Below are 19260 nucleotides of genomic sequence, written 5' to 3'. Positions count from 1 at the left end.
TTTATGGTTAGTAAATTCAATCAAACAAGAAGTTAGCCTATAAACTGTCAGAGTATAATCAAAATATGATGAACAAATTCATTTGAAATTGTGGCAGTCACATAATCTCCTGTCGACTTGTGAAGCGGTGGAATCTAGCCTGTCAATCAGACCACAGCTTGATGACCTCGTTTGGAGGAGTGAAGGAGATATATAGCTCACTGGAGTCCAGATACACACACTCTCTGCTTCAAATCCCTTTGAGACATCCCTGTTGACAAGCCACATGAAGCTGCTATAATAGAGCCAGAACCCTGGAGTTGGAGGAGCCACATGGAGACCCACACAATTACTGAGATGCTTCCACCATCTGGATCCACAAGACTTGCCACCCACTGACCAGTGATCTTCCTGTATTCAGCATAATTGCATGGCTACGTGAATCTGAAGAGGAATTTGTGGACTAGTATCGACATATGGGGTAATATCAGACTTTTAGACTTGATTTGGCCTGGGCTGGGATGTTTTGTCAATGTACAATTGCTCTTTGATATAAAGTTCTCTCTTACACACATTTAAGTGTCTGTGAATTTGTTTCTCTAGTCAACCCAGACTAGCACAGAAATGATTACTAACCTATTCAAATGAACATTTGCTTTTTTGTTTATTGCAGTACAATTTACAAAGAGTAAAAGCCATATTTTCAGTGCTAAATTCCATGAATTTTGATACATTTATACAGTATGTAATCACGATCAAAACTAAAATAGGAAAGATTTCTGAGATCCCCAAAAGCTTTCTCATATCCCTATACAGTCGATTCTTTTCCCCCCATCAGTGCGCCTGACAAGCTTGCTCTGATTTCTGGCTCTAGCCCTTTCCAGAAACTCATATAAATTGAATCGAACGGTGAGTAGTATTGAGTCTTTCTTTCACTTAACATAGTTACTTAGAGATTGATCCATGTTAGGTTATGCATTTGCAATTGGTTCAATTTTACTCCTGAATGACTTTTCATTGTGTGGCGTACCATAGTTTATCTACTCACAAGCTGGGGGGCATTTGGTTTGTTACTAGCTTTTGACAATTGTGAATAATGTTGCTATAATACGAATTCCTAACGTATGTATATGTGTGTGGGTACATGGTTTGCTGTGAATAATGTTGCTCATGTATGTATATGTGCGTGTGGGTACATGGTTTGCTGTGCTTCGGTACTTAGACTGGTGTGGGGGTTGGGGTCGTGGGGACTGGCCCCTTGGGAATTTGGTTTGGTGCTCACCAGAGGAAGGGAGAGAATGAGGAATCTGGCAGGGTTTCTCACTGCTCGGTACCACAGGCTCCCCCACACAGGCTCCCATGTCATTAAGTAGAATGAGTAACGTGGCCCCTTCTAAGGGAGGGGAAACTCCCACCTCCATATACCCTGGAAGACAGAGAGAACAGAAAGCTAGTGAGCACCAGTAATGTTTCCCACCATTTTGAAAGTAACACCCAGATTAAATTTATCACATTATAAAAAGACACCTCTTGAGATGGTTTCTTACTTACTAGCTAGGAAATCCTGCAGAAGCTCTTTCGTCTTTCTGAACCTCAGTGGCAGCCCTGGGAGTGTACCGAGTTTCTAGTTGAATTGCTAACTGCAAAGTTAGTAGTTCGAAATCACCAGCCACTCTGTGTGAGAAAGATGAGGCGGTATACTCTCATAAGGATGTAGGGTATTGGAAACCCCCAGGGCGTTTCTGCCCGGTCCTAGAGGGTCGCTATGAATTGGCATCAACTTGATGGCAATGAGCCTGGTTTTGGAGAGTTTTGAGCCTCTGGCCACAGCTCCAAATGGGTTGATAGCAACTGCATGTATAGAGCGTTGACTCAGCCTCAGGCACTCTTTCAAGTACTCTGTTAGTGTGAGGTGTTGTCACGTTGGTTTGGCTCATGGTGACACCAGGTGACAGAGAACTGACCCACGCGGGTTTCTTGACTGTGATGCTTATAGAGAAGATTGTTAGCCAGGTCTTTCTCCTGAGGGATGGCCGAGTGGGCTGGAACCTCCATTCTTCCAGTTGGCAGTGAAACCCTGAACCACTGTTCTCCCAGGGCACCTCTCGAGAACTCAACATATGTTAAATGCGTTCATCTGTCATCCCATCTCGAATGTAGTATGTAAGGTCATTACATCTGAGACCACTGGGGCAGAAGGAAACTCTCAGCAACTCGTTAGACCCCAACACCGTGTGAGAGTTCGATCTGGACTCGGAAACTGGGTGTCAGGTGTCAGTGTTGCCAAACTTCAAGAGTGGTCTCTATGAACTTTGTGTAGCGATTCCTATGTCCAGATTGTCACTGGCATGTGCACTAAGTGCCCAGCACGGGAGCACAGCATCACGTTTTCGATATGGAGGCAAAGGAAGAAAGGGAGAATTGGCAAAGGTAGTCAGTTAAATAATTCACTACAACATGGTGCTCTTTGGTCAGAGTGGGGAGAAGAGAGATAGGAAGAGTGAGCCCCCAATTATGGAATATCTGGTGAGGAATTTCTATCCCGTGTACTTTGTGAGGGGTGGGGCGAAGTCTTTGCTATCTCTCATCATAAATTCTTATCTCAGTATTAATTACGGATGGCCCTAGAGGCATCGGCTGTGGCACAGACGTGTGACAGGTTTCTCAGGGTCCTGCTGCAGAATGCATTGATGGGCACTGTATGAGAATATATTCCTGGGTTCATCCTCTGCACGGCGGCTCGGCTTCCCTTCTATCACTCTCAGAGTGGGGAGAGCCCAGGGATCAGGGTTTCCGGCTCTGTCTTGTGTAACCCGTTACCTTGTTAGGCGTTTCAACCAACTCCATCCTCCCGTGGGTTGAAGTGACCACCCACGGGACAGTGCTAGAATCATTTAGATGCAAGTACAGATAATCGTTCAAACATGAGCCTGTTTGCCTCGCACAGTAAGAAGGTAGTGCTAACGTGCTGTCACGTCAGGCTTTGTTGATTTCTGAGCCTTTCCTCCATGGCCCCCACATGGCTACGAAAGGCTCGATACCATAGTTAGCAGCAAAGAGAGAGGGTGGCAGAAGAGGGGCCTGCCTTTTTATCAGGGAAGAAAAGCACTTTCTGAAGCCTTGCAACGCATGTTTCCTGATAGCTCCTGGGCTGGAATCACGTTACATGCTCATCCATGCTGTGCTAAAATATCTTCCTCCAATTCAGTGGTTCCCAACCTTCTCGATGCCGCGACCTTTTCACCGTTCCTCATGTTGTGGGGACCCCCCAACCATCAAATTATTTTCGTTGCTACTTCATCAGAGCAATTTAGCTACTGTTATGAATTGGGTGACTCCTGTGAAAGGGTCGTTCAACCTCCAATGGGGTCCCGACCCACAGGTTGAGAACCTCTGCTCCAATTGCTGCTTACCGTCGACTCTCTTGCAGGGCTCCATGAGGCAGTCGTAACCGACACTGCGAATGCACCCCTGGGCTCTGCTTGCAGGTAAATCTGGGCAACTTATTCGACAATGTAATGTCAGTGATTGGGTGGACACATTTTGATATTAAAAAATACCTGTTTTCACTTTTGTTAGAGAAATGGAGAGAGAAATTAGTATGGAGAGACAAACGATGCTCTTCCAAATAAAATACAGAATCAAAATATGTATTGCATTGGGCAAACCTGCTGTAAAAGTCTTCTTTGAAGTGTTAAGAAGCCAAGATATCATTTTGAGCAGTAAGGCGTGCTTGACAAAACCATGGCATTTCCATAGGAAACATGCATGAGAAAGCTTCACAGGGAAGATGACCAATGAAGAAGGAACAACATTGAATTATGATGTTGGCAAAGACTATTGACTAGACCACGGCCAGTAGAATGAACAAACATATCTTGGAAAAGGTACCACTAGAATACTCCTTACAGATAAAGATGGGGAGATTTTTCCCCCCTCTTTTCTCTCTCTCTCTTTTTTTTAAGATAGGGAGATTTTATCTCATGTGCTACGGGCACTTTGTCAGGAGGGACTAGTCTCAGAAGAAAGATCTCATGTTTTCTAAAAGAGAGGCTCGACAAAAAAGAGGCAGACTCTCCAAGAGATCGATCGACGTGGAGGCTGTAACAATGGGTTCAAACCCCTCAAAACCTGTGAGCATGGTGCCGAACCAGGCAGCGCTTTGTTCTGTTGTACACAGGGGGCTATGAGTAAGGACCCGCTCAACCACAGCCACAATATAGGCAGGTCCTTTCTGGTGACAGGAGCAATGGCAGTTCAACCTTTATTGTTGATTTATCCTCTTATGAAGCAAAGATGGTCATCATAACATCGGGGGGTGGGGGTGGAGTTGGGGGTTCCTCCCAGTGGAAGGAAAATAAAATCCGTATGTCAGAAGAACACGTTCCTTAAATGTTATCAAATTCATTCTTGGTGAGAGGCATTCCTTAGGTGAAACTGTAGGATGTAGAAACGGACACCAAATGGTAAAGGCTTTAGGGTTCTGAAGTGCAAATAAAGTGGCTCAGTAAAAATGAGAATGATTTCTGCCTAGAGAATCGTGGTGCAGGCCAGCGCGAACGCAGTCAACTTCAGAATACTCATCTGACAGTATACCACGATTCTTTACTCTGTAAACACTAAATGTACTAAACTCGCTGCCATTGTTTGAGCCAATGCCGACTCACACTGACCCCGCAGGACAGGGTGGAACTGCCACTGTGGGTTTCTGAGCCTGCAACTCTTTTATGGTTTGCTTGTTTCACTTTATATCGAGACTGCAACTCTCACGGGAGTAGAAAACGCTATCTTCCTATGGAAAGCCCTGTCTTTATCGACCTGAAAATTCTTTCAGACATAAATGACTAACTCGATGGTGGAAAGAAGTGAGAGAGAGATTTACAAGTACGGATTCTTGTCCTGTCTTTAACTAGCGAGTGATGTGACCTTGAATAATTCACTTGACTCCTCCAAACCTTCATGTTCTCATCTGTAAGGAGAGCCTCTGGTCCCTTCCTATTCTAAAATTCCCTGAGTCTCTGAGACAAAGGTGTCTCATGGTTAGTAACAGTTCATTTTTACTTTCCACACACCTCTTAGGGAATTGTCAAGGAACCAAATAATAAGGCAATTCAATTCTCATCTGAGTCTCTGCTCACTCCACGCCTCCACTCTGCTGTGTTTAACCCCTTTGATATTGGGAAATACTTTTAAGGGCATGAAGCAAAGCAAGAAAGATGAAAACAATTTACCAAAAGATGGTTAGATTTACATACAGTGCACGCAAATCCAGTCGCCACCTCTTATTTTCCCCCTTTCATTGCAAAAGTTATTTTTTATTGTAAGCTTGAAAATGAGGATAGATTCTTCTATTTAAATGAGCAAAAATAATACTTTTAGATTGTATCGACTGATTTTCCATGTGCAACGATGATCATTATTTTAGCTGCCAGCATTAATGAACTGATCCGATTCCAAGGTGTCGGGACATGGTTTATGGCTCGCTGGCAAGTATGTTAACAAAACCTGCCTCACAGTCACTCCTTCCTCCTGTAAAACACTCCTGCTTGAAATAACATTCTGTAACACATATTACAACTAGACAACCACTGTTGAATGATATTTTTAAAAAATGCATTATGGCATATAGAAACCTATATTCCCAGATGATCTAAAGAGCAGCAAGGATAAAGAAGACAGTTCCGGTAGCTGTGTTAGACAGGGTTCTCTAGAGAGACACAACCAGATTGCTAATAATTTATATATATATATATATAAAACACAAGAAATAAACAATTAAATTATAAGGCAGTACAAATGGCTCAGTGCAACTCACTCCCATGAGACAGCTGTGAGACACTGGCAGTCCTTCAAGTCTTGAGGGCCGCTGAGTCGTCCTTTGTAGAGCAATTCAGGCTACCTGGGCACAGGCAGCAAACAGCAAGGCAAGTCACCGAAAGGCAGCCAGATGACAGGGTCCTACAGTCCCCAGCTCAAGAGATGTGAATTCCAATTGTGTGGCGAAGCAGGTCTTGAAAGGACCTCAAATTACAGCAACACAGTCCACAGGTTAGGTGTCCCACAGGTAGTGTAGCTTGCAAATGGAGGCACAGAACAAGCAAGGCAGCCTCACACTGGTCCGATGATGAAAGAGCAAGAGATAAGAAAGGCGAGGTTCGCTGAGCCATTTATCTCTTTGCCCTTCAATTAATCCCACTTGTGTTTATCGGCCAGGTTGGCACAATAAACTAACTACCTCAGTAGCTGATGTTGAAACTTTAACCTTGGTTGATTAGGGAAAAAGTGAAAACAAAACAAAATCCAAACTAAAGAGCAGGTTAGACCATCGACTCCATGATGCTCCTTAACTCTCAGAATTCTTATGTTGAGCCAAAAGCTTAATAATGGTTACTAATGCTTTTCATCAAGAATGCCATTTAGCTTGTAGGTATTTGCTTTGTTGCGAGTAGTAATTATCTTTGGCCTTCCAGCATATATCTTGGCTTTTTAAATCACATTCCTATTGGCATGTTTAGCTTATGTGGATTGCTAAACTGATTTTTGCCACAGATAGACATGTCACTGGGTGTTATAGAACCCCTGGAAAATATTACTTTTCTTTTTAATAATGAAGACCAGGAACTAGTGTATGTTCTGTCCCTAAGGCTCAGAATTTATTAATACTTGGACAAAATATAAATGGTTTTGGGCAGGAATGGAAAATACATAAACATGGTCTACTCCAAGGGCGAGTGTCCAGAAAGAATTAATAAACATCATTAAACTAGCTACAGGGTCCTTAAACACAGTGAAGGCAGCCACCATCACCAAGGCGCCAACAACTTGCTTCCCTTAGTCTCGGTGGAAAGCGCTCATGGATTCTGTGTTTTTTGTAAAACCGATGATACTGTGATGGCCTCTTCTAAACCGTTACGCTCATTCTATTATCCTGAATTCAGTTATGGGAGGAAATCTTGTTTGTCATGATTTATTTTTCTACAGGGGCACCTTTTATTATGTATATTCTAATCTAATCCCATCCCCCCAATCCAATGCCTCAGATAATTCTAACCACACGTTAGGAAAACCAAACAAGTCCATTCTGAGTCTCGGGCCCCCGCGTGGTGTGCTGCAGGGTGAAACTGCTCCCGAGGGCTCTCTAGGCTGCGCCCTGGCAGGAGTGGACCGACACGGGTTTCTTCCGAAGGTGCCAATGGGTAGGTCTGAACAGCTAAGCCTTCGGTCAGTCGTCAGGGCTTCCTAAACACACCTTAGGACCTTGACCAACCTTTGTATCTGACATAAATCAGCCGTCACCACACAGACAGCAGTATCCCAGAGCGCCCAAGGTGCCTCGGCCTCAGCACTATCTGCACCGGGGTGTCAGTCTCCTCCACTTCCCCATGGAGGGAACCACACGCAAAGTGGGCCCAGCAAATCCAGTCCCGGGGAGTGTGGGGAGCAAAGGGGAACCGCGGACACTCCAGTTCCTTTGGTAGTGTGTTTCCAAAGATGAGGGAAGATGCCCGGTGCTCTGGCTTTCAGAGAATGCTCTCCTCTGAATGAATGACTCGCCGGGCCACGCCCAAGGCAGTTCATGGACAGTCTCTCTCCGGAGGTCACATCCTGTTGGCGAGTGACCAAAGAACTCTTCGCTCGAGTCAGCCAGCAACGCTTCTGGCCAGGAAGCACTTTGCCGCTACCTCAGCGATATTAAAAGTACAATCTGCAGTGAATCTGATAACTTTCCTGAATAACCCCCCGTTTGGGGACGGAACATATTTGATTTGGGGCCCTGATCTGATTTGGGGAAATTTGCTTGGTAAATTGAAACTAAAGCTTTTCCTTTCTTTTCTTTCTCTTCCTCCTGCATTTTTAGATCAGCGGTTCTCAACTTGTGGGTCATTTGGGGGTCAAACAACCCTTTCACAGAGGTCACCCGATTCATAACAGTGGTAAAATTACAGTTATGAAATAGCAACAAAAATAATTTTATGGTTGGGGGGGCGGTCACTACAACATGAGGAACTGTATTAAAGGATCACGGCATTAGGAAGGTTGAGAAGCACTGCTCTAGAGAAACCAGTATTTTCATATTGCAATACTGTACATGAGCAATCAGGAATGAAGGCTTGCTTTAAGGCCAGTGCAATGGAAATACATGAATTCTATGTAAAACTAAGTATGTATTCTAAACTACTCTTGAAGAGGAATGCTTTATTTCAGATCTTGAGAATTTCTAAGTCATATATTCAATCATGGCCACCCATGTAAATGCTGCTCCGAGTTAAGTATTGGTGAGTAGTTGAAATCCACTAGCTGCTCGGAGGGAGAAAGATGAGGCTCTTTGCTCCTGTAAAGATCTGTAGCAGTTATCAGGCATCAAAGAACATAAAATCATATCATTGGGTGCTCACCTCCCTAATACAATCACTGAAGACAAATGGGTGCATAAGCAAATCTGGTGAAAAAAGCTGATGGTGCCCGGCTATCAAAAGATATAGCATCTGGGGTTTTAAAGGCTTTAAGGTAAACAAGCGGCCATCTAGCTCAGAAACAACAAAGCCCACATGGAATAAGCACACCAGCCTGTGTGATGATGAGGTGTCAAAGGGATCAGGTATCAGGCATCATCAGAGCAAAAAATATCATTGTGAATGGGGGGGGGGAGTGTGGAGTGGAGACCCAAAGCCTATCTGTAGGCAATTGGACATTCCCTTACAGAAGGGTCTCGGGGAGGAGACCCACCAGTCAGGATGGGATGTAGTAACAATGAAACATACAACTTTCCTCTAGTTTCTAAATGCTTACATTCCCCCTCACCCCCACTATCATGATCCCAATTCTACCTTACAAATCTGGCTAGACCAGAGGATGTACACTGGTACAGATAGGAACTGGAAACACAGGGAATCCAGGGCGGCTGATCCCTTCAGGACCAGTGGTGCAAGTAGTGATACCGGGAGGGTTGAGGGAGAGTGGGTTGGAAAGGGGGAACCGATTACAAGGATCTATATAATAACCTCCTCCCTGGGGGACGGACAACAGAAAAGTGGGTGAAGGGAGATGTCGGACAGGGCAAGATATAACAAAATAATAATTTATAAATTATCAAGGGTTCATGAGGAAGAGGGAAGTGGAGAGGGAGGGGTAAAATGAGGAGCAGATGCCAGGGGTTTAAGTGGAGAGCAAATGTTTTGAGGATGAGGGCAATGAATGTACAAATGTGCTTTACACAATTGATGTATATATGGATTGTGATAAAAGTTGTGTGAGCCCATAATAAAATGATTTTTTTTAAAAGGAAAAAAAATCTACAGCAGTGATTCTCAACCTTCCTAATACCACAACCCTTTAATTCAGTTCTTCATGTTGTGGTGAACCCTAACCATAAAATGATTGTCGTTGCTACTTCATCACTGTCAGTTAACTACTGTTATGAAGGGGGTGATCCCTGTGAAAGGGTTGTTTGGCTCCCAAAGGGGTCGGGACCCACAGGTTGAGAACCGCAGCTCTACAGCCTCAGAGACCCTCCGCGGGGTGGCTATGAGTTGGGATCTCACTCGTTGTCTAGCTGAGGAAAGTAAGCTGGTTATAGCTGAAGGTATTTGGTTAATGCCAGTTTATGACAAATGGAGACATATTTACTAGAAAGTTTTCACTCGTTCCTTTACTTGTTTCACCAATATTTATTGAACACCTGCTGTGTGCCAGGCCTCTGTTAGACATGGATGGATAAAGCAATGAACGCAATAGATACAGTCTCGTCAGGAAACCTTGCCATTAAACAAATGCTGGCAGAAATAAGTCAACAGGTAAGACAAATCAAAGCAACCGAGGAAAAGGTACCGATCTTTCAGTTTACCCATGAAACTCTGGTCTCCTACAAGGAAGAGGGAGTTCTGATGGCCTGAAGTTTTATTTGTCGGTGAAAGAAGTTCAATGAGAATTGAGAAACACAGCAGGTCTCTCAACACACTAAATGGTCATTTCTGGATGTATCTGTGTGCACATGAAAACGGACACGGATCTATTTGTTTGTAAAGGAACAAATGTTGGTGTCTGTGCTGTTCCTTCCTACTCCGGGCAGCGTCTGAGGAATCAGCGAGCACTCTAGGTTAATGGTCATTGGCTTCATGTTCGGCCTCAATTCAACTCTGAACTTCAATGGTGATTACTTAATTGACTTGGTCATATTTCATGTCAGCGTTTCAACATGACCTTCCTTTGAAAAAATAACAATTACCCTGCCATAGCACCAGGGGTCTTTACTGGGGCCCTGCACTTTCTTTATATACGGCTGAGCCTAGAATTTGCTTAGCTTTGCTATCACTAGGGTACCTCCCATCATCCTTGCCTATGGCGGGAGACAGCTCTAGATAAATCCGAGTGAGGCAGGAAAGGGGGCGAAAAAGTAAAACCATCTGTGGCCAGAATGACTGAAAATACCGGACCAATCCACCGAGATCTGGTTTATTCCCAGGCACACGGGGCAACATGGTCAGTATGACAGTGAAATACTGTCAAGTTGTGCTCATTTCAAAATATTGCTCTCTATGTGTACACTCTCCTTTACACTCAAGTAATGGCAAGTGGGTTACTCTAGTTGAGCTAGATGAAAATGTAAAACCCCATTTACGTATTGTGCATGAAACAATCATAAGAGAAAGACTTAAACCAATGGAGGTATCAGATGGACGGCCCACCCCTCCAGCCTCCCCCGCTGTATTGTGGAAAAGCTTAAAAATCTGCTTGAAGCACTTTGATCAGGCTTTGAAAACATCTAAGTGGATTACTATTGTATGAAACTGTGATTTATAGTGCTTGACCTCAGCAGCTCTTTGTCCAACAGCCATATTCAGACAATAGCAGGAAATCGAAAAACACAGGGGAACCAAAGCTGTTCTGGTAATTATTTAATTTAATACATTATTCCATTTTCCTCATTTCGCCTTTGCAATCCTAGAATGTCCTTAATCAAACAGGTTCAGGCTGCCTCTACGTGTTTGCTATAGGTAGGGAATTTAACTTTGAGTAACACGTTTAGATGATCCCAACTTTGTGTGTGTCACGTGTGACCTTTCCTTAACCGAAGAGTGACTTCATACAGACAGGGCCACAGAGAAGCTTTGTCTGAATAAAGTGACATTGCTGGCCCACTCCCATTGCTGGCCTTTTAGATCCTTGTCTAGTTAAGGTTGCTTTGTTCCTGAACCCTAATCAAGAGCGTGCCAACTGGGAGCTTTTTCTCCTAACCTTGTAACAAAGTGGTTCTACTTTAAGGCAACTTGTACCCATTGCCCCACATGGAAAATGGCAAGCTGCTTCTAAATAGAATGAGCCGGGAGTGATTGTCTACCTACGTCATGCGGATGTTATGCTATTTTAATGCATACTTCTACCCAAGTGAACAGCACATTGCTATAAGACCTCAAATGTGGGGTGGTGGGGGTGGTGCTGAGGGTGAGGGGATTAGGCTACTTTTGCCAAACCACTTGCCAAAAGGAGACCTGGCGGTGCAGTGGTTAAGGGCTTGGCTGAGAAGCACAAGGTACGAGGAAGAAAGATGCAACCGCTTCTGTATCTACAGTCTCGGGAACCCCTACTCTGTCCGGCAGCATCACCAGGAGTCAGAATGGACAAGATGGCAGCAGGTCGAAGTAGACTTGACTGCAGGCACAGACTACAAACAACACTGAAATGCTGGTAACCTAGCTGGAAGGAATAGGAGTTGTCAGGTGCCACACATGTGCTTGGATCCTCACGCACATGGAGAACGCTTGTGATCTGCTTTCCCCCAAAGAAATTAGGCCAAGCGCACCTGAATCCTTCCCCTTCCCTCCTCCCATGTCAATCAGCACCTAGATGGGATGCATTTGGGTCCCAGCATAATGAGAGAGAGAGAGAGAGAGAGAGAGAGAGAGAGAGAGAGAGAGAGAGAGAGAGAGAGAGAGAGAGAGAGAGAGGTGAGTCGTAGCGAGAATAAAAGTGCAATACATGTCCGCCTGGAAGGAAACTCGCAAAGACTAGAAGGGCAGCAGGAAGATGCCATACAACGGAAGCAGCAGGTCTACAGATGGGCAAAGGGAGCAGACGGCTGAGGTATCTTCATTGCAAAGAGGAAAGGAAACAATGGGTGGAGCTCCCAGAGAGAGGCGAGTGAATTAACTGTTCACTTCAGGCTGTGCATTAATTAGTGTGGCCCACCGGGGACCATTTAGTAGATTACCTCATCCAGGGTTCTAAACAATCCCCTGGCGGCTTGAATGAGTTAATGCAACACCCCCCCCCCCCCGCCCCAAAAAAGACCAACAATTTATCTTCCTTTCCAGGGTGGAAGCAAGCCTTGTAGATAATGAGCAGGTACACACACCTACAGTGAAAAGAAAATGCTTTCCCTGGAGAGCTCCGTTTGCTGCTTTGTACCCCTGAACCTCCACTTGTCTATGTGATTCTAAGAGACTTTTAGCAGACTTGGCAGATACATTACTGGAACTGGATGGCAAATGAGCAGAAGAAAGGATTGTGTGTGTGTGTGTGTGTGTGATGGTCAGGGTAGGGGCTGTCGATGAAACCAGACTAAATGTCACCCACGCCGGGTCAGCTTTGTTCGTAGAGATCCCTCTACCTGATCCACACAGGTCTTCTCTGGGTTTGTGAGAGGCTGCTTGGCAAGCCCATTTAGCACGCTTCCTGTGTCCACGTGGTTCCACTGGCCAGGTCATTGTGAGACAATCAGTCTTCAATGACACTTCAGGGACTGCTCCTCAGGTGCCAGGACTCAGGGGTTCTGTGGGGGCTGCTTCCACCCGTGGGACCCCCGTCCCGGGCTCCTTCATTTCTTCCCGGTGACTCCTGTACTTGTGTGACTTCTGGTTATAAGTAGGCAGGATGGCTTGTGCCACTGAGAGCACAGGCAGAGCTGAGTGAGCCAGCATTTGCAGCCTGGAGGGGACAGTCTTACCGTCACTCAAGTGGCGTTCTTACTCTCCTCGGCAATGTCAGCCCAGCCGGGGCGGTTGGTCCTCCAACAACCAAATGTACACATGAACCTTGAGGCCTACCCTAAAGTCCTATGTCCTTTCGGCGCCCCTTTGCTGCCGTCTGCCAGACTCCTGAGGGACAGGCAGCTGCAGTTCCGCTCACCTGGTGACCGATCAGCCACTCAAGTGGCGGGCTGGACGGAATTTGGAGGAGGCCGCTTACCAAGTGTGCAGGTTAAAGGCCCGGAGGCCTCCAGCTGCCTGCATCCAAGACTTCAGACGGGGGTGGGATAAGAGGGATTCATGATTTTGGACTCAAAACGCCAGAGGTCTTACCTATTTCTTCCAGTTGCTGGAAATGTGCACGGGGGTGGGACCCAGAGAGTCCGTAAGTGAGGAGTAGGGGCAAATGCGGGAGAGAACAACACTTCCTTTGGTGTTTTATTTACACTCCTGCTTCCTGGCTTCCCAGGCATAATTCTTTAGCACGGTTTGGAGGATGCTCCATCAAGCAAGGCTGGTTTTACTGTTAAACTTCTAATGAGTACAGCAATAAAAAAATAAAGAAGAAAGAAAAGGTTGCCCCATGGCTGCTTTCTTAGAGATGGTGTTTGTATTGTCTACCCCCACCCCCACCCCCCTGCCCACCTCCAAAGCAAATAAACAGACAACCTGCACATACAACAGTGGTTTTAACGCATAAGAACAAGGGGTCTCTAATCTTCTGGTCTGGGAATATTACTCTCTTTCGCCTCACCCTCCAATCCAAGTTGAAGATACAATAACTACATCAGCTTTTGCGTAGGAAACAGCTTCATTTTGAAGAAGCTGTAACTGTATTGCAGCCTATAGTTTGCTGACTTCCTTCCCCCGGGCAAGGGCCAAACCCCACGGCCTCATTCATGAACAGGAGGGGATGCGTTTGCAGGAAACCACCAAGCAGCACCCTCCTCACAATGCATTATGCCAGGGCACTGCCTTGATGATTAACTACCAAATGCAAGCACTTGAAATTATATTTTTAATTTGTGTACTCTCATCATAAATTTGCTTAATGTAAAACAAACCAATCCTTGACTAGGGTTTAACAGGATTTTCAACATCTATGCAGATAAATGTAATTTACTCCTAAAGAAGGGGAAAAAAACCCAACCAAGACAGCTTAGTGCAATACCTTGAAAATAAATCTTGGCAACAGTTTTGCTTAAAAAAATACATATACTTATTTTTAAATCAAAACTATTCTGCGTAGAGGTGGAAACACCTCAGACATCAAGGCAATAGGAGTGGTTTCTAAACTCTCTGATTTCATTCTCAAAACTTTCTGGATGCATTTCAGACTGAAACAAAGCTCGCCTGCCATCTCACCTCCTTCCTCTCTCGTTTCCTGCAGCCCACAATGGAGGGACATCCCACAGCCAGCCACGCAGCTTTCTGTGGGCACCCTCTGAAAGGAAGCCGGCAGGCAGCACCCTTCCAAACGGTCTGGGCCACAAAACAAAGCACAGTTAACACGGGCCTCTGAAAGACCCAAGCGCGGTCTGTAGCTTACAGTTGTTTGCCAAAGGTACCATTTCAAAAAATTCATTTAAAAAACAATCAGTTTCAACATTGTGAAAATGATTACGTTTTCCAGTCGGGGGTAAACTACTTTACTAACTAATTACAATGAATGTATTGATGCTTTGTGTTAAGAAAAGAGGTCGGCAGTATAGGAAAACTGAAATATAGTGAACACAAGCCAAAATCACCTCGATTTTGCTTATTTAAAATTAAGTGAGGTTTATTTCTGATATACTTAATTCATAAACAGCTCAATACTTGCACTATTTGCTATGTAATTAATGAAAGCAGATACAATGCAGAGTCTACTGAGAGGTGCTTAATTTTTTTTTCTTATACCATTTCTGGGTAACTTACACACTGACAACTACTCATGTTTAGAAAGAAACTTGCCAATGCCAGCCCCGAATTTCAACTGCCTTCCCTTTAGCCCACGACCCAAAGAAGTAGTAAGGCTCCTAGATGCAACACAACTGACAGTTTGAAATGAGATGAAAGGTGCATGTTTGAAGTTTAAATAAGCATCATAATAAAGAAGAACTCCGCATTAAAAAATATATGTATTGTTTGCAGCTCGATGTAATGCCACATTGGTCAGGATGCCTTATAAGGACCGGGCCAGGTGATGCCCGGCTCACGAGAGGCCCACGGAGGCCCCTGCAGCCCTGCAGGTGAGAGCAAATGCTTAGTGTGGGACCTCCAGCTTTCCAGTATAATCTCAGGCTAGATTATGCCCGAGACTGTAATACGACTCTGGGTGTGTGGCAGTCTGGAGGGGAAAAGGGGAGGAGGGAGAGATAATGAATGGAGTCTGACTGGGGGTGGGGTCGGGGGGATAGGAGGGTGATTCAGTAACTGGGAGGAGAATTGAAAAATCACACCTTTTAGTCTCCACATTTTTCCTTTTGTTCAGGATACAAGGAGAAACCATCCGGAAGGAAGAAAGATTATGACTATCTATAAACTAACTGTTTGACAGAGACAGAAACGCTGATAATGAGTGGGCTGTGTCTGTGGTTCTTGGCCATTCACATCGGCAAGGGATGAAGGAAGGCAGAAACTCCTGATATGTTTGTCTAACGAGGCAGTGCTGTGACCACGGGCAGCAAGAGTTCAGCTGAAGTTCAGGGCAGATGTTGCCAGGAGTTTACGCTGCAGGCAAGTAAAATTGCTTCCGGATTCACCTTTCCCTCCCAGCTTCGCTTTCCAGATCCGCAGGGTCAAGCTAAGCTATGGCATAAGGTGACGATGTCCGTGGGGAAAGAGGCTTTGAGCAGGATGCCCCTCTCCCGGTTGCAGTCCAGCTCCTGGATAAATCCATACCAGTAGATGACTAAGCCAGGCCCGAACCTGTGAAACACGAGAAAAGGACATGCATCAATCTATAATGCCGTTCCAGAAAACAACAAGTGTTTTTTGAAGAATTTGGAAGTATACATCCAAATAATGAAATGTCTTCATTGTACCAAGTTATTGTTTTAGTTGCTAACAAGTATGACTGAAAGTAGTTAAGTGTGTACTGAAAACAGACAATCCCCCCTTGTTTAATACAAGATTCGCCACCCTGGGTGGATTTGTCCTCTCTTCTTTAGAGTGTCTCATAGACGTGACTTGTTCTAGTTTCCTTTCAGCGAGGGCTATGAGCTTGGGCTGATGTGATCACTTAGGTGTTGAAAGTGGAGGTGGGGTTGGGGGACCAGACCACCCAAAGTAGATTCAGTGATGAGCTTAATGGAAATTGGGAAGCATCAGATTTGGGATTTCAATCTCTTGTTTGAAAGAAAATGGAAGCCAGTGGTGTAGTGAATTACAAGTCAGGCTGCTACCTGCAAGGTCCCCCGTTCAAAACCACCAGCTGCTCCTTGGGAGACAGATGAGGTGGTCTGCACCATAAAGATGGACAGTCTCGGAAACCCACTGGCGCAGGGCCACTCTGGCCTGTAGGGAGCCCAGCCGCCGGCATCCACTGGAAGGCAGTGAGCTTGAGAGTTCTGAGTGTAACATTCGAAACCAAATTCATGCCATTGAGTCCGTGCCTCCTCCGGGGAATCTAGCGTGTCAGCATGTGTCTGGGCCCCATAGGTGTGTCACGGCTGACTTCAGTATCTGCAAGTCAACCGTGTCCAGGCTCTCCTTCTGAGGAGGCCGAGGGCGAAAGCCAACCTCCAAGTTCTGAGCAGCCCCTGAGCGAGTGAGTGAGGTAGCCACGTACCACTGAAGAACGCCTATCATTCCGTGGCACGGTCTCCACAATTAATGTGCTCACTTTCCACATTCTCCGAGAGAGAGCGAACGTTTGACAAGTGATGGTTACAAAGCGGAGCAAGTTGCGATCCTCTTCTGGTTTGATGTTGTCTACGCACTCACAGGACCTGGCATTCCTTCTGGATGGGCTTAAGCAACCGAACCAAACAACAACAAACATGAACCCCATGCCCCCATGCCCCACGTGACTCAGGGGGCTCCCTCAAAGAGACCGGCTCCTCATCCTTCACCCTTCAGCCGCACCAGCTCGCTGAGTGTGGCCACTGCATGGTATCTGGCTGTAGGTTCTTGTCATGTGAATGAGGAATAATGGGCCACCGCCTTCGGGACACAGCCGGGTGCAGGCTTGAAACCTCAACTGATCTACACCGTGCTTCTGAATCATCTCTGATTTTTGTTAGCATGACTGATCCCTGCTAAGCAGGCTCAGGAAGTGGCCCGACTCCTTCGCCCTTCAGGAAGTGGAGACCTTTAGGCTAGGTTCATAAAGATGTAATCACTATCAATCACCATACCGAGGGAGATGTTTTGCACATCAGTTTCACGTTTTTCCTACTGAGAGCACTTAATTAAAGGGCAGCACTACTTTTGGTGTAGTGTTGCAGGAATTTTACAGTGAAATCATAAATTATGAATGTTGGGTTAGTAAAAGGATGTCTAAAAACAGAACTGCTTTCTGTATTGGAACATTACAGCAGGCTGAACCACGCGAGGCCCGAAAGCGTTTTCCTTCTGTGATTTATTACATGCTGTAGTGTGCTTGCCAAAGCCAACAGTAGAGGGTGGGCTGTGAGAACTGGACGCACAGGAACGAGTTCAACGAGATGTCACTGAAAGTTTTGGGGTACCCTCACACGGAGGGGCAGAAATCTGACATGACCCACCTTGCTCTAGAGGACGTAGCTGCGTGGGCAGGGTGAGCAGAAGTCATGGGCACCAGGCCCTCCCAAAGTTACCTGAATTCAGTACCAGCTCAAAATGCTCCCTTCTTCCTCAGCATCTCCGAGGAAGAGTGGCCCTGAGGTTGGAAGCAGTAAACTACTGTTGCAGGGGTGGGATGTGTGTGTGTGTGTGTGTGTGTGTGTGTGTGTGTGTGTGTGTAGACCCAGAGCATAGACCCACACCAGGAGGTGCTCATACCTGGACGAGAACTTGTTTCCGTTTAACCCAGGGGTCCTTAATGATTTTTATTATTTTATCTTTTATTTTAATGAATACTATTTTATTTTGCTTTGGGGTTAAATTTACATAGCCGTTGAGGCTTCCCTAGTTAGCCCCCATTCCACAATTTCTACACAAGTTGTCTGGTGACACTGGTTGTTTCATTTCAAATAATCTAGTTTCTTTGCCCCTTATAGTCTCATTTTTTAAAAATAATTTTATTGGGGACTCATACAACTCTTATCACAATCCATACAGACATCAATTGTGTTAAGCACATTTGTACATTCATTGCCCTCATCATTCTCAAGACATTTGCTTTCCACTTAAGCCCCTGGCATCAGCTCCTCACTTTTCCCCTCCCTCCCTGCTCCCGCCTCCCTCATGAACCCTTAATCATTTATAAATTATTATTTTGTCATATCTTGCCCTGTCCGACGTCTCCCTCCACCCACTCTTCTGTTGTCCGCCCCCCAGGGAGGAAGTCACATGTAGATCCTTGTGGTCCGTTCCCCCGTTCCACCCTACCCTCCCTCCACCCTCAACTTTTAATCACAAGCAGTTGCCTATAACTAGGACATATGATTGCTGTTGGGAATCTGCACGGGCAGTTTCTCAGCGTGTCTTTAAACAGAATTTGTATACGATCCGGTGCACATCACTGTCGCTTAGCCTTGCACAGGGCAGTGACAGCGCAAAGCCTTCTCAGGGATCTGCAATGTGCATGCGCAGCAAGGGAAAGGTGATGCCAATTTATTGCTAGTAGGGGCTGAAGCCCCGGTGGCATGGCGGTAAAGTGTTTGGTTGTTAACCACAATGTCAGCAGTTCCAAACCACCAGCCTCTCCGAGGGAGGAAGATGGGACTTTCTACTCTCAGAAAGAGCGAGAGTCTCAGAAACCCCCAGCGGCTGCTCTACCCTGACCTATAGGGTTTCTGAGTCACAATTGACTCAATGGCAGGGAGTTTATTATTATTGTTTAGGGGTTAGTTCAATCACTTCACAAAACCAAAGCCAACCTCGCTGCCATCTTTCTCCCGTGGAAGAGCTGGTGGGTTTGAGCTGCCGCTCAGCCCACAGTGGAATCACTGCAGAGCATTACAGGGCAAGCATGACGTGCAAGTCGGCTCTTCAGAACCTGGCGACAAAGAGCTGTGACTAGGACCCAATGGTCCCAGGTTGGTGAGAAGAATGCTGGCTGGCAAGAGCAGGAAGACAGGCCAATCTGTGGGCCCTGTCTGAGGGCCTCCAACCTCCCCATCGGTCAAGCTGCTTTGAGTCAGAGCTTGACAGACATCACCACATGCTCAGCACATGCCTCCCTTGCACA

The 19260-nt window shown here is 45.7% G+C and overlaps 1 protein-coding gene across 4 annotated transcripts in view; it reads right to left on the bottom strand.

Moving 5' to 3' along the window:
- Positions 1-13633: 13633 nt before the first annotated feature.
- The window catches only part of CDIN1 (CDAN1 interacting nuclease 1), a 248183-nt gene continuing 242556 nt past the window's right edge, over positions 13634-19260 (bottom strand). For 3 of the 4 annotated variants that reach the window (XM_075530947.1, XM_075530951.1, XM_075530950.1), the window contains one exon: positions 13634-15854. In XM_075530947.1, the coding sequence (XP_075387062.1) occupies positions 15725-15854 (130 nt within the window). In that variant the 3' untranslated portion in view covers positions 13634-15724. The remainder of the gene's footprint in view (positions 15855-19260) is intronic. The other variant, XR_012779690.1, reaches the window with a different exon arrangement.

Source organism: Tenrec ecaudatus, chromosome 14 (assembly GCF_050624435.1).
Source record: "Tenrec ecaudatus isolate mTenEca1 chromosome 14, mTenEca1.hap1, whole genome shotgun sequence".
NCBI lineage: Eukaryota > Metazoa > Chordata > Mammalia > Afrosoricida > Tenrecidae > Tenrec > Tenrec ecaudatus.
Note: the sequence above shows the minus strand (reverse complement) of the source record. Positions and strands in the feature narration are given on the sequence as shown.